The sequence below is a fragment of the Centropristis striata genome, chromosome 5 (assembly GCF_030273125.1).
Source record: "Centropristis striata isolate RG_2023a ecotype Rhode Island chromosome 5, C.striata_1.0, whole genome shotgun sequence".
NCBI classification, from domain to species: domain Eukaryota; kingdom Metazoa; phylum Chordata; class Actinopteri; order Perciformes; family Serranidae; genus Centropristis; species Centropristis striata.
In genome coordinates this window covers 29,899,423-29,915,495 of record NC_081521.1, presented here as the reverse complement: position 1 = coordinate 29,915,495, position 16,073 = coordinate 29,899,423, and the positions used below count along the sequence as shown (strand labels likewise).

General features: G+C 37.7%; 1 protein-coding gene across 1 annotated transcript; it reads right to left on the bottom strand.

Moving 5' to 3' along the window:
* Nucleotides 1-582: 582 nt before the first annotated feature.
* On the bottom strand, nucleotides 583-7,304 carry hnf4a (hepatocyte nuclear factor 4, alpha). The gene is made up of 10 exons (XM_059332858.1): nucleotides 7,141-7,304; nucleotides 6,009-6,183; nucleotides 5,299-5,393; nucleotides 4,732-4,838; nucleotides 4,489-4,644; nucleotides 3,982-4,069; nucleotides 3,734-3,886; nucleotides 2,381-2,617; nucleotides 2,161-2,283; nucleotides 583-1,715 (listed from the first exon to the last, which is right to left on the bottom strand). Exons 1-10 carry the CDS (start codon nucleotides 7,226-7,228, stop codon nucleotides 1,573-1,575), a joined length of 1,365 nt encoding a protein of 454 aa, XP_059188841.1. The 5' UTR covers nucleotides 7,229-7,304; the 3' UTR covers nucleotides 583-1,572.
* Nucleotides 7,305-16,073: the final 8,769 nt, after the last annotated feature.

Sequence of the window (16,073 nt, the reverse complement as noted above, 5' to 3'; positions counted from 1 at the left end):
AACTAATGTATTTATATTTATATTCCTATTTGGCTTATTGGTAAAAATAAAAAAAAATACTTTCAATTAATATCTCTGGCAATGACTTCTATGCCTTATCCTTCCACTTGTTCACAAATTCAAACCTCTTACATGTCGAATTTCTACTATATTGCACATTGATATTAGCTATATGGGTTTTTTCAACTGGAATGGAGAAAGAAATCTTTGAAGTGTTCACCCTCCTCCCTCCCTCCTCTCTCTTAAATCAGTGCTATCTTTAATGATTTTATGGCACTTTATCAGTCTGAAGTAACATGTTGCATTACAGTGAAGTGAACATGCTGCTCTGCCACGTTGGACCCTTTCCCCCCTACAGAGACAGTCCAACATGTCTGATTTGAATGTGCAATTCCTTTTATTCCTCAGAAAATGTGTGTCTTATGATCATATAACTTCAATTCCCAAAAAGTTGGGATGCTGTGAAAAATAACAGAATGACCTTTGTGACCTACATTAAATTGAATACAGTACTAAGACAATATATCTAATGTTCAAACTGGAACACTTGTTTGATTGTTTTGTAAAATGATATGCTCATTCTGATTTATTTTTTTTGCTTTTATTTACTTTTTACACCACGTCCCAACTTTTCTGATTGTAGATAGAAAAAAAATGGTCTGCAGAAAATGCAATGTAAAAATAAACCTTGAGATTTATTAATTCATCTTCACATTGTAAGGCGAAACTTTGCCTGTTTTTGTAAGGCAGTACAGGTTACAAGGGCAGTTTATTCCAACAGTTAAACCTTGACAAAAGTACTAAAACGAAAAATATAATATATATTTTTAAAAACCAATACAATATATTATTGGGGAAACTTCCTCAGTGTGTCTACCTGTGAACTTTATAAAGTGGCACCACAGAGTTTCACTATTTATACCAATATTTATTGGTTAATGTTCAGTTTTACTACTGTAAATATGTATTTTGCTGTACATAAAACAAACCACATAAATTTTAGTCTTTTCACAGAATGTTTAAAAGCTGAATACATTCAAGTGATTTCCTTTAGCTTTGTTAGAATAAAGATTTTCCTGTCTGAAAGTTGGCACCATTTTATCACTAATGAACATAAAATAAAACACTGTGCAACACTAAATAAATGACAATGTAAGGCCTGTTGTAACATTCATAAAATACTGACATGATCACCATGTCTAACATGAGCCTTACTGAACACACTGAGGCCATGCTAAAGGAAGTGATGTCACCCAATAATAAACTACATATATACAATGTCTTTCTACGTGTCAATCTTACAGAACAACAGTATGACTGGATGTTAGTTTTGTCTCGCTTTCGCTGAACTGTGGCGCTCAACTGCAGCTGTATGTGCGAACAAATAATCCCTGAAGAAAAACAGCAATCTGCAAGGGACATCATAATTACATTTATATTCTATATATTTAGCAACTTTATTGTTTCAGTCAAGTTAACAGCCTCAATGCTGATTATGTATAAACTTACATATAAAGACCCTGGTTTAACAAAATAAAATAACAACTGAAGGAATAAGGGTTCAGGGGACTGTTAGATGGCCTCTTGCTTTGTAATAGTAGGCTGAGGGATGGAGGTCGGCTGCTTGGGCACGGTGGCTATGACCCCCTGAGCCAGTTTATAATGTTCTGATCCGGAGGCAGTAGGTGGAGACGGGATCGGGGTTTCAGGAGTGGCTGAAAAAGAACAGAACAGGAGCAAGTCAGATGGAGAAACTGCAGCACAAGCAGGTGTGCTGTATATTCACCGTTCTGCGGTATAAAATTTCCTGGAGCAACACAAATTTTCAGATAAGGAATAAGCACTTTTGTGGAAATTTCTCAGAGCATTAAACACGTTAAGAAAGAATAACAGAAGTTCTCTTTGACAAAATAAGCCAGATTAGTTTCCATGAAGAATTTGGAGGATTATTCTGCCAAGCCTGTTTGTCCTTCCAGCTACCTGACCAGGCTGCACATGGAGCTGGGTGAGGGAGATCTGACTGTCTCTGATCATTAAAATATAAATTAACTGTAAAGTTCCTGTCCTGTATGCAGCAATAAAAAAACGTCAACGTTTAAGACAGAGAATTAATCTTAGATGCCACAACATTTGTGCTTCACGTTTTTGTTTTGTACTTACAGATTTGACCGTTATGGATCGGCGTTGGGATGTTGCTGGTCACTATAACGTTGCTGCTGAGGTGCTCCTGAACCAGGTGAGGGTGCAGAGAGTGAGGTGCGTGTGGAGCCTCATTTGCAGAACCTGACAGACAAAACACACAAAAAAAACAGTCAGTCTTAACTTACTGCATCATGTCTGACATAACAACACTCCTCTCTGTTGATCTGAGCGAGCTCACCTCCTAGAAGCATTTCTTGAAGGAGATTGTCGATCTTGGCCATGCCAAAGAGTTTGACAAACTGGATCTGTTCGATCATCTGCCAGGTGATGCTCTGTAGCGTTGGCAGCAGCAGGAGCAGCTCCCCGAAGCGCCCCCGCGAGTCGTACTGCCTGTCGTTGATGTAGTCTTCCAGGCTGACCTGGACTTGGTATCGCATCCGCTTGATCTTTCCGGGGTCACTCAGACCTTTAGCATCTGTGGGCAGATAAAACAAGGGGTTGTTTACAAAGAGAAGTGAGATCATGAGTTGTAACTTCTAATATAATTACCCAACTTTTTAATAATTACCCAACTAGTGAATGCGATAACTGCAGAAAGTTTGTAGAAAAGGAGCGATTTGGGCACATTTTGACATTCTCTGTGAATATTGCATCAGAAATTATTTTTGTTGATATTTTTAGGAACTTTTAATACAATTTTCTTAAAGTATTATGTATGTTGTTGAAATTTTAACAATCATACATATTCAATAGTCTTATTTTCTTTGACAAATTATGTGTTTTCTTCTTCCTGACACTTTACTAATGCAGGAGGAAGGCTCTATGAATATAGATTGTGTGCAGGTCATCACTGTGCCCTTATTGTGTAAGATTTTTTTGAAAGTCTTAGAGAATAACCCAACCTTCAAAATAAAAGCTTCACTTAGTTTTCTTCCCAGAAATGATTAAAATGCTGAGATAAAGGCCAACTGTATATTCAAAACAATAAATTAAAATGGTCTTACACGCCTTGAAATAAAGATTGCTTTGTGAGAGAGAGAGAGAGAGAGAGAGAGAGAGAGAGAGAGAGACGAAAATCGGCCTTCTCATGTTCTCATGCTGTTTTCGAGTGATTATTGTCAATGCTAAATAAAAAATTTAAATTTATATGAATAATGCTTTGTTGATTGAGTTTTGTTTTGTTACAAGTTAAGCACCAAATATAACACATGAAAGCTATCAAAGTAACACAGTAATGTAAATTTAATTTAATATGTAATTTAATTTTTTCTTCACAAGATGAAAGATTGTGACTGAGAATCGCTGGTTTAGAATACTTCCCACTGATACAACCCTGATTCCCAAAAAGTTTGTATTCTGTTTAAAATTGTAATATTAACAGATTGCACCAAATCCACAATGAGTGTATATATATACATAAACAAGTTTCCCAGTTGTAGCATTAGATATGTTTTCTTTGTACTTTATTCAACTGAATGTAGGTTGCAAATGATTAGCAAATCATTGCATTTCTGTTTTTATTAAATTTGATCACAGCACCCTAACTATTTGGGAACTGGTGTTGTGTTACTGGCTTGAAAAGAAGCAATACCTGGGTCAAAGAAAACTATGGCTTTCAAGCAGGCATATTCATTGTCGTCTATCTGAAGCTCCTGGAAGGGAAGCACCAGCTCATCCAGGATCCTCACTGCTACCCTGCCCACCTCCAACTCAGGGCAGTTTCTGGGAATAATGTAGTCATTTCCTGCAGGAGCATCACATATTAGGTTTAGACTTTGCTTTTTGTAACAGAATAGGGCAACATGAGTGTAGTAAAACACTTCACATGTCAGTTTGTACCTAATAGTAGGATGTCTTTGTAAAGCATGGACCTCTTTGCAGCACCGAGCAGGAGGTGCTCTCCAGCATGAGCTCGCAGCAACGCCACCTGGAACACAGTGAATTCACTGATTTATCAAACTCTGCAATCCTCCATGTTTTACTTGAGCATCTATGAATATTATAAAAAAGTCTCAGTGTTTGAAGTGAAGAGCGAAAGCAGAAGACATTGACTCTCTCACTGATATAACATCAGCAAATCAGTTACCAAGGCCTGGTGATCACACTGTTAATGATTCAGCCCTTTTTATCGAGGAGGGATATCACTTTAAAACCAGCTCATCATATTCTAACTGAGGATTAAAATACATTAACCACTCTGGTTGAAGAGTTTGAAAGTTAAAAAAACAACAAAAAAAAACAAATTTTTCCAATGCACCTTCTACATTTTTATCTATTTAAAGCTGGTTGATGAGTGACCAGAGTGTCTATACAACTATGTACACTGTGTCTGTGTATGAGTCTTACCTGGTCATCCAGGGGCAGGTCAATGAAGGCTGGGATGTACTTGGCCCACTCCACCAAGACCAACAGCTGCTGTTTCATGGACTCACACACATCTGTGATGGTGGCGATCTTTTTGGTCCTTATGTCACCGTTCAGTATCGGAGTAGGGGAGGTGATCTAGACGTGGAAGCATTTGATATCCTTGTTACAGGTGATTAATCACAGTTAGATGCGATTCCCAAACATGATGTAGTGGGTTGTTACCTGTCTTGACAGTACGTCTGCCTGGATGAGTGCATTAATGGATGGTAAACTGCTGTCTTCGTAGCTGGATCTCCTGGTGCTGATTCTGTCTCTTTCATTCTGCACAGCTAAGAAACAACAGATTTATAGCATCATCACTGCTGCAGCTGAATTCAGAGAGAAATGTGACATTTTCATGCAGCTAAATACATTTTTAAAAAATGCAGAAAAACTTTAAAGAAAAATGAGTCATTTTCTCTATTTTTTGTTACACAAAGAACACAGAGTCATTTGAAAGAAAAATAAGCCTTCCAAGGCTGCCATGTTTATCAGTATATGGCTATTATTGCCCGGAAATGTTTGCTCAGCATAAGCTGGTTAGAGACTTCAGCGATCCACCGAGTGAACATTAACAAAGCTTTACTCTCGAGGGTATTGCAACACACTCAGACGAGTCACGTCAATTCAGCGGGGACAGCTCGCACTGTTGCAGTGATTTTCTGATTAAGTTGAAATTCTCTTTTTTTGTGTCCACAGTTTATAGATTCAGTCAGTTTTCTTTAAACATATTTTTAAAAAGGCTGCTACCTTCTTTCTTCATGCCAGCTCTGAAGCATTTCTTCAGTCTGCAGTATCGGCATTGATTTCGCTTGTCTTTGTCCACAATGCATTGTCTGTTGAATCTGGAAAAAAAGTGGAATAAGTTTGTTTGGAGAGGAAAAACTTAAAAAAAAATGAATTGGCAACAATTTCTTTATTTCAAGCTCTTCTTTACTAAAATACTTCCTAATAAGACAGAGGTCGGAAAACATACAATTGGTTTATGATTTCTGAAAGCTGAAGACATCAAGTCTTCAAAACAGTAAAACATTCATATTTTCGATAAAAAAAGGTTATGAAATATAAATCTAACATAAACACCTAATGCATAGCTGGCAGGGCTCTCTGGATTAAGAGATTACAGAAAAATATAAAATACTGCTGGTTTGTAGCCTCTCTGAATATGAGGATTTAATGCTTTTCTTCATTGTTAACTGAGTATCTTTGGATTTCAGACTGATGGTCATACAAAACATGACTTTTGAGGATCTCAACTTAACCTCTCTGAAATTATAAATGCATTTCTCTGTAGATTAACTGCAGCCTAAGGAGACTATTTCTGCAGTATTTATAGACAAGTTCATGTTTTGTTTGTCCCTCTGTCACTCGCACAAACATCATTTGGGCTACATGTGCAATGCTTTGCATCATTTGCACATTAACAGCAACAGTAACTTCAGGTGCAGATTTGTCCTCACCTGCAAGAGTACATGTGGTTTTTACGAACGCTTCGTCTGAAGAAGCCCTTGCAGCCGTCACAGCTGGACGCCCCGTAGTGTTTGCCCGTGGCTCGGTCTCCACAGATGGCACACAGGCTGCTCGCCCCCAGGTGGCCGGTGGCATTCATGTTGGCGCTCTCAGCTGGTGAGGAGTCTGACAGAGAGAGAGAGAGAGAGAGAAGGGAAAAAATATGGCTTTTAGTTAACCAGTTTAAGACCTCAAACCAGAGGTAGAGCGTTTTTATAAAAGCTTGATTAGATGGCATCAAGAAAAATATTTGAGAGCAAGTTTATAAGCTTTAAAAATAGTGTTTCTTGTTTGGTATTCAGAAGGTGTGAACATCTCAGAGTGAGTACAGTGATCAGCTCCATTGTCGGCTGATCAAAACCAGCCTACATAAGAACATGCAAGAATCTGAGTAGCTCAGACTGAGTCAACAGAACATAATTGATGTTTGATTGCCTCTGAAAAGGGCAATCACTGGAGACAGTTTTCTTCTTAGTCAGAGTCTCACAGTCACCAGACTGGGTCAATCAATCAAAGAGCACGTCATGCTATTGATAAAAACTGTCAGTGTGACTCATAAGACATCGCTATACATTTAGAAAACAGAGTAGAAACATATAAGTGATGAGCAAGTTGATGTTCCCTGCCAAGCTTCCTTTTCTGAGTCTCATTGGGAAGTTTAGAATCACAGCCAGACTTCATGGGAGACTGCATATATAAATAAGTTGGTGTCATTTCTTCACTTTAGACTCTGTGGGAACGGACCGTTTGTAACAGGAGATGCATGATCATGATACTCAAACTACTGCTTCATAGGAGGATGAATATCAATCCACAAGCTGAAACAGGTTAAAACTGCTCCGACCAAAATGACCTTGGTGCATTGAGAATAAAGAAGAGTCTCGTAAAATCAAAGTCTCTTAATGTTTTACTACAATGACTCGGAGGTGATAAAAAAAAAGACCACTGCACAGGATCATCCCCTCTGTGAGCAGATGGACAAATGACCCCTTTTTATCACTTCATGCCAGAACTCTCTGACCAAAGTTTTAAATCAGTAAAAGTCTCAAAGTTCAACACCAGAGTTGCATATATGTGACTCACCTGTGCCCAACGGGAGCACTTGCATGTTTTCGAACTCCAGCGTGGTATAGGCTGGGTCCAGAGCCTCGCTGTAGTCTGCCATGTCCATGTCTGCCAGTGCTTTGGACAAACAAATTCTCAACTACCTGACAGTGGGGCAAAAAGACTTGTCCAAGAAGCTGATGTGTCCCCCCCCTCCCCCCTCCTCCTCTTCCTTTCCTTCTCAGACACCCCCACACACCTCCACTAACCCCCCAGCCTAGCTCCGCCCAGTAACAAGGTAGCTCCCCGGCCCAGTTGAGTGTGATGGGACCTACTGGTGTCAGAGAGGAGGCCAGTGACTGACAGCAGAGCTCGCCTCCTTCTCCTCCTTCCCTCGTGCTGCTAACCAGAGGAGAGGTGGAGTGTCTCTCTGGTTGATGGTTAACTAGCCCCTTCAGTGGTGAACCACATGGGTTTTTTTGTGTGTTTTTTGGGGAAGAGATAGCACCACTTTGATATCTGACATCTCTTTTTGCCTCTCTTGTAATGGATAAACAATTCCTCCATGAGAGTAAAATCAGGCCAAGCCTTTGCCAAATCACTCCTCAGCCACTTCAAACCAGATCTTTTTTTACAGCCAGCACTTTCTGTAGCATGCTGTTATCACATGCACACTAATTTACAGCAGACACATTATGCTATGAAGCAACCACAAGACTAGATGAAGGTGTAGCTTCATGTGTCTGCAGACCCAAAGTAAGAAGTGATTTTAGTGCAGTACTGTACTTTTAAGGTAGTTAATGGATAGTATGGAAGTAATTGAGTATTTCCATTTTATGCTACTTTATACTTCCAGTCCACTTCATTTCAGAGGGAAAGCTTGTGTTGAAATATTGAAATGACACTGTCCTCCCATGAAAAAATACGACTACATGAGTTGTTTGTGCTGCAGCCTATCACAGCCCATTTGTAAGTATGTTGTTAGTTGCGCCCTCTAGTGGCCGGAGTATTTATGAAGCACACCAAGGTGGAAGTGATGTAACTGCATGTATAAAAGTGAGGATATGGACTATAAAGAATGACATGGTCCGCTTAAAGTGGATGGGTCACAGGATTTTTACAGAGGAGACCGGTGTTCATTTGAAAACAAAAGTCAACAATGTAATTTGACAATTACGTAACCTTACTTCAATGCATAGCTTCATGTGTCATGTTTTATTGTTGTTCTCATGTTTTTTTTTTTTTTAGCAAGTATTTTGCGCAACAAAAACTATTCATATCGGCATCAATCCAAATTAGCGAAACTTTTGTGACACAGGGTTTGAATATATTCACATTGATCCGAAAGATCCAGGGAATCGACTGGCAGTCTATACGTTACCGGGTCTCCTTTTAGCGCATTGCCTGTGTGAATTTAAGTTTCCTCCAGTAAACAGTTATATAGTGTAGGGCTTTTATTGTGAAAGTTGTTTTTGACATTTTGCAGGTGAAGCAGAACTCTAATTTTTTTAATGAATTTTCAGTATTTAGTTCATAGTGGAAATGAAGAGTTTGTCAAAAACATTCCTGCCACGGCGAATCCCCACTGATGCTCCTCCACAAACATATAATACAAAATACTACAGAACACTATTAAAAACATTACAGGAAACAATCAAAGAAACGATCCAGGTTATATTTTCTGCTGTGAAACCAATTGAAGTTGCTTTACTTCACTGTACTTTAATGAAAGTGATACTGTAGCCTCAGTATGCTGTGCAGCTGTTATATGAATAAAACAAAAACAAATATTGGATTTGGTTGACAGATAATTAATAAGACTGATCAGAAGCAAAATCAATGCATGAAATATTTGTACCTCATCTGTGACTGTCAACTTTGCAAATTAAGTTTTTGCAACAACAACAATTTATGAGCTATAATTACATGACACACATGATATGTTATGGTATGGTATGATACCCTTGAAAGGGTCCATTCTTTAGAATGAGTACTTTTACTTTGATTCTTAAAGCAATTTTTTTGAATATTTATTTGACTTCAGGAAACCTGTAGCACGTCACTGATAAATCTGAGTTAATTCCAGCATAATTAACTGGAGAAAATAACTCTTGCTAAAGCAAAGTGATGCCTTTATGTAAAAATGTAAAAGACTTCATTGTTTGTGAAAATGTGGAAAGGTTGATCCAAGAGCTTAGCACTTGTTCTTAGAAAGGCAGCAGCTCCTGAGAGAGACAGTTTGGGTGATTCAGAGCATATTTAAGATTCATATTTAAGAGAAATGCACATTGCAATACATTCTAAAGTAGTTTCAGAACATGGTTTATTATATAAGCTATTTTATGTCTTCTTTTTTTTCTCATACACCTGACTCAAAGGCTTTCTACTGTTGATCATATCATTTGAAAGTCAATCAGAACTTTTTTGGGTTAAACTACTGAACCTGAACACATTTATAAATCCACCCGTGAATTATTTGTAAATGTTTCCAATCATAAATCATTAAATGTGAATACAGAGATTTTAAACTATCATAAAAAAATGTTCACTAACTGTTAAAGTGCCAGTTATGGATGCTTTATAGGAGGAGTCACAACTGTTGACAAATACATTAATAAACATTAAATTTACTTGTATACTGCTTACCACTTTGAAAACTGTGACACTTCCCCAGCTGATTATTTACATTTAATTTGTGTTACACATTTTATGAAGTGTTGTTTTTAAATGTGCATTGAGACATTATCTTATTATATATGTGATCATTTGCATAACTTTCCAGAACAGAAATCTGATTATTGAATTGAACCAAGTCAGATTTTATTTTGTCTATCAGAGTCAAAGGGTTTTACAGCTTCCTTTTTATAGCTCTGTAACAACAACAGCCATAAAAAAAATTTTCTATTAATCAGGCCATGAAAAATATATGAACAAAGCCCTCTGTAAAAACCTTCAGAATATTTATCAAAAAATGACTTCCTGCCATTATTTTAGGAAGGTGACGATATGCAAGTATAAAGTTTTTCTCTTCTTTTTGTTAAAACTCACTCACTCACTTTTGCAAGTCACTGTAGTTGATTAAGACAATATTTTTTGTATTTTTAGTTTTCTGAAATTTGATGTTAAAATATGCACAACGCATTATCTGATTCAAATTTTTGGTGAATATTGAAGAAATCTAAAGATGCAGATTGCAAAAAAATAATAAAATAAACATCTAAATGTGTATTTTCTTTCTTTCCCCCTGTCTGAAAGAAAACATGTTATGGAGGCAAAACAGCCCAAAATCAGTGCATCAAATCTTAAATCGGTCAAAACGCACAGATTTTCTGTCACATGTGACTCTTGTAACAAACTCCTGAATCCAAATGTTTGTTTTTTAAAAATGTATTCTCTGCTTGCGCAAAGTGTCCACCTCCTACATGTCACACAGCAAACAGTAGTCTTGTATTTGAAGAGAAAGTGCCAGTACACAGTGTAGGTCAACGATCCCGAGTTCAGGCTGAATCTCAGGAGCAGTAAACCCCATGTACACTCAAATTATACTGAGAGCTCATAAAATTATTTTTCTTCCAGCAGGCAAACACCATAACAACCCCGGGGGCTCCTGTGCATGAATTTGACATGATCTATTCAATGATTATATTAGCAAAAAACCCTCTTAGACTAATTCAATCAGAAAAAGGAAGTGATTAAACCTACAGAATCTATTCTTCTCACTCTAAAGATTGAGATTAATTGATCTAGAGATCTTTAACAAGCTGATTAACTCAATGGAAACTACACCCATGATCAAAAAATGATTAACAGCTTCTTTATAATCCTACAAGATGATTATTCTGCATCAGGCTCTGCAGCTCAGTCCGGAGCGTGTTGTTTCACTTGTGTGTACAGAGGTCGTCCATTACAACATTGCTTCACGTTCGATCTGCGCTGCTCTTCTGCAATGCCCATATTTGCTCAAGAAGTGTGCTGATTATTTCAAAGCAGTAAGCAGAGGGGGAGGGGGGTGATGATGGGAGAATCAGTGCGGAGCTATGAATGAGTCACTCAGAGCAAATCTTATCTTCACCGTCATTAAAGTGCTTTTATCGCTGCTCCCATCTTAAATTTCTGTGAACTCCTCAAGGAACAGTGGTATACAGGCCAATAAAGTATAATCTGCACGGTTATTGCTTTCTCAATCACGAACTGACAAACTGTTCCGATGTGTTTGATAGAGGGCGAATTTCTCCCACAACTTATCTGCGTATTGAGGTGGGGGGTTCGTCTTAACACGCTGTACCTGCATTCCCACACAGGCTGGACGGACACGTGCAGGAGGCTATAAAACATGAAGACCTATGAACAGAATAAGGTCATGGCAGCTGTTTATTCTGGTGATAGTCTGATTTGGTCGCCATGTTCATAACACAAACACAGATATTAAAGTTCTGATGAAGACAAAACCTTTATCTCCTGCTGCTGTTATTCTGTTACAAAACAATTATGCATGTCTAAATATTTAATAATCTTAAAGCTCGCTAAGAGTTCAATAAGAAGATTGATGCCACTCTCATATCCGTACACTAAATACGAAACTACAGGCAACTGTGCATATTTTACACAAAACCATAATTTTCAAGGGAATCCCCAAAGTCACTAAGATGTTGTTCTGATGGATGGTTGGAAGCTATTCCTATAAAAATAATGCACTGAATGCAGTGCAAAAAAAGTCCACCTGCAAACAGCCCACAGACGCCTTAACCCTCAAATCACAACTTTTTCATGACCTCACAATGTAAAAACGAACTAACGTCGAGCCTGCCGTCAACTTCCCTCTAAAGCAGCTATTCTCAACCTTGGGGTCCCGACCCCAATTGGGGTCGCAAGATGATTTCTGGGGGTCGCCAAATCATTTTGGAAGTCAGCTCTGTCTCCACTGTGTTAAAGTGTTCATGTGTTAATGTGTTTTATTCTTTTTGGTCATTTGGTGTCCTTTTTTTGGTCATTTTGTGGGTTTTTTTGGTCATTTTGTGTCTTTTTTTGGTCATTTTGTGTCTTTTTTGTCATTTTGTGTTTTTTTGTCATTTTGTGTCTTTTTTTGTCATTTTGTGTCTTTTTTGGTCATTTTGTGTCTTTTTTTGGTCAATTTGTGTCTTTTTGTCATTTTGTTTCCTTTTTTGTCATTTTGTGTCTTTTATTTGTCATTTTGTGCCTTTTTGGTAATTTTGTTTCTTTTTTGGGCCATTTTGTGTCTTTTTTTGGTAATTTTGTGTCTTTTCTGACAAATCCCAAAGTATCCCAAAATTCGTCGTATCAACTGAGTTTGTATGATCTGAACTGTGCGTGTGAGATTCTGTTCAGTGAGCGGGGGTTGCGGACAACATGCATGTTAAATTGGGGGTCACGACTCAAAAAGGTTGAGAACCACTGCTCTAAAGTACTGGCTTTAAATTCCACGCCAGTTTTTGTTTGATGATGATAGGCCGAGTAAAACAAATATATATCAAATATATTTAGAATAAAAATATAAAAGTAGATTATAGTTATATGTGCACCTGTGTTCACATTTCAACATTTAAAATTCTTCATTGAGCACGATTGGGTTTTAAAAGTAAAAAATTTTTTTTTAAAGTTTTCAAGATTTTATAATAAGTATCAGGTAACATACAGGTGAGGTTGTGCTGAAAAAAAAGTATACCAACAAACCAATAACTATGACCCAAGAGAGCCATGATCGTGCACTGTTGGAAACTTTTTTCCTCATGTCTGAGTTTACTGACATAACAAAGCACAAACCAGACACTTATATCCGTGTGCCACAGCTTGCACTGCCTGCATTCCACCATGGTCACTCTTCTGCATTCACATATAATTGATTGCAGCCAAAACCTGACCAGTGGTTCTATGTTATAATGTCACCAACTTGTTTAAAACTGTGACCCTTATATTGTATTATATCACACAAAGCCTGTTGCATGAGTTTCCTTACAAAAGCATACAGCATAACATGATCATTAGCATATGCTACTAGGATTCATCAGGTTGAAAGTTGTTCAAACTTTCATGGTCATCTATCTGAAAATTGTTGCGCTATATTTTTTCTGGAACTGGCAGCCGGAGCAGGCCACCATTGCAATCCTCATCTCATGTCATTAGGGTGATTAGAAATTACATTCATAGTGCATTTAAATAATCGGTGTGGATAGTACCTGGTACCTTGTAGTTATTTTAGTATCAACTTGGTGGAGGTAAAACACTGCTGACCACCGACTGGTCAGAGAGAATCGTCATCAGAAAAACACCGGATATCCTGCAAAACCTGCCATTTTTAAATAGCCAAGCTAGCATCAATATAGGTCATTTTGCAGACAATAATGTTTACATTTTATGTATTTTGTTATGAATTAGCTGAGAAAACTCGTCGTCAATCCAACTATCCATGCTGATGTCACTGTCAGTTTGATTCAGTTTATTTTATTTTTTATTTTGTGGATGTGGGTTTTTTTGTGTTGGTGAATATTTGAACACTTGTTATGTGTCTATTGTTGAAAGCAATGTAATAAAAACATATATTTTCATTGTTTTGTTCTCATTTTAATGTATGTGAGCACAGTTAATGGATGATAAGCAGGCTATTCAAGCTGCGACAGAACTCTTGCACAGCACTTTGATAATGTGACACAAACCGCCCGGACATTTATCTGTTAAACACCTGTTAATGCAGTGGGAGGCTGCCCTGCTGAAATGTGATGGGCCACAGAGTGCTGTCTTATAATCAGTCACCCAAACTCCTGCCCCGGGGCTAAAAGTCAAAGGATCGCTGAGACCTGATGTAACACTTGTGTGATTCTCCCCTTTGAAACTTCAAACTCCAGTTTGTGAACAAAGTCCTGTCTATCTTTTGAATAGGAATCTCCGACCACTGACCAAACTCCATTTGCAACCACTGCCTATTTGTGCCTTCTCCTCAATGACTGCATTTCATTTCCCCAAGTCCGATCTGAAAGGAAGGCAGCAGGGAAGAAACAGTAAAAAAAATAATACAAGAACCAGCAGCTGGGAGGAAAAAAGACGATCATGTTGGCCTGGAAAAGCTGAAAAGACGTGGAATATACACTGTGTGGGAACTTAGTCTGCTTTTTTTGTCAGAGAGCTGCACCACAGGGGGAGAATGTGAGTGTTTGTAAAGCATCATCCAGGAGCGTGTTGATGTTGATAAGAGTAAAACAGAAGGAGACAATGTGCTGCCTGCAGCAGATCTGAGGCTGCTGCTGTGCTCTCCTGCAGTAGATGGAGGAGATAGGTGAGTAGAGTGTCATGGCAAAGACCTTGTCAACAGATAACTATCTGCAAATAACACGGCTTATGCAAGCCCCCGTGGCTGACCGCACCAATATCATATTTTCTATGCCACTGGAATATTGACAATTACTTTCATTGCTTCTAACAACACAGATTGATATTTTGTAAAGATTCAATTACCTTTTTAAAAATGTATTTAGTCTGATAATTGATGTTATAGGCCCCTTTTTCGTGCTTTCATAGTGGAAAGTATGTTCCTACAGCTCCGCTAAACAACTTATTTTTAATTTTTCCTGTTAAATAATAGCACTCTGTATCCCCTGAAGCTAATCTGTCTTCAGAGGCCTACAGACCCTGCTAACCAAAGCCAGTTCATGCCCTGTGGTGGTGTTAGGTACATAGTTTTTGAGGGTTTGTGCTAAAATTACAAATGTAATCACAGACAGAATCAGGTTGCCAATCACAGGCCTTTCCATGTTAATAAAAAGATAAAAAATATGCAGTAAAATGTTTTCTTATTGGTTTCTCTTCAGCCATATACCCTGATTATATAAGGGGGTGTTTAACTGTGTGTTATAAGAATTATTTTAGTACATGTAAACAAAAAACAGACTTTTTTTTTCTCTGAAACATTTGCGTTGACATCATTCTCTCCTCGTGATAATTTGGTTTCAGGATAAAGATAAACTTAATTTTTCAGTATCTTTTAATATTTCAGGGTGATAAAATATTTCCTTAAAAAAATGAGGGTGGTAAGCAATTTAAGGAAAGATAAGCTTACATTTTTTATTTCTTTTCAAATTACTTCTGAGATTGTGTCTTTGTATTTGAATGCACAACTGTGCATCTATTTGTTCTTTTTTTGCAGAAACTAACTTTTGTAATTGCCCTACCTAAAATATCATGTATTGTGACAAGCTGAAGATAAAATCTTTAAACTACAAAAACAAGCTTCATGTTGTCACATCCAGCCAGACTGAAAAACTCAAGTAGCCTCTGTGCCACCAAATAAGTAAACAATTGCATCAATAAACACGAAAAGCCATGCAAGACGTAAATCAATCACAGTGCGTGATAAGGCTCTGTAATCATTAACTCTGTTTTGCTGAGAATTCATTTTGACTGCTGGCCCAATCACCTATGTCAGCAGCTCTGCTCTGACCACTTTTATCTCTCTGATTCTCTATAAGGTCCTTCAGTCAGCAGCCGGTCGATAGACATTTAACCTCCACAACTTGAATAACAAGGCACTAAATGTTTGAGAATTTACGCTATCCTGTCATCACACGTGGCCTAAATTAAAGACATCTTCATCTGAGATTGAAATCTGCTAAATACTGTTGAAAAATAAGAAGTCAAAGGCAGCTGAGGTCACATGCTGCTCTCTTCTGGTATCATCCTGTTTAAACTAACCAACTCTGTCGTCTGTTCAAAGTTACAGGCCTGTTGACAGCCGTTGAAAAAGTATTTAAATCAGTTTTCTTAAGTTAAAGAAGCAACATCACATTGGACAAGTACATGAAAAGTCCTGCATTCAATATTTTTTCAGAAAAATGTTAGCAAAATGTGGATGCACATTCAAACTGCAGCTGCAGACCTCTGCAGCGGTGCATTCAGATCCCTTACTTGAGTAAGAGAAGCAAAACTGCAATAATATAATACTTAAATAGAAGTAAAGTTTCTGT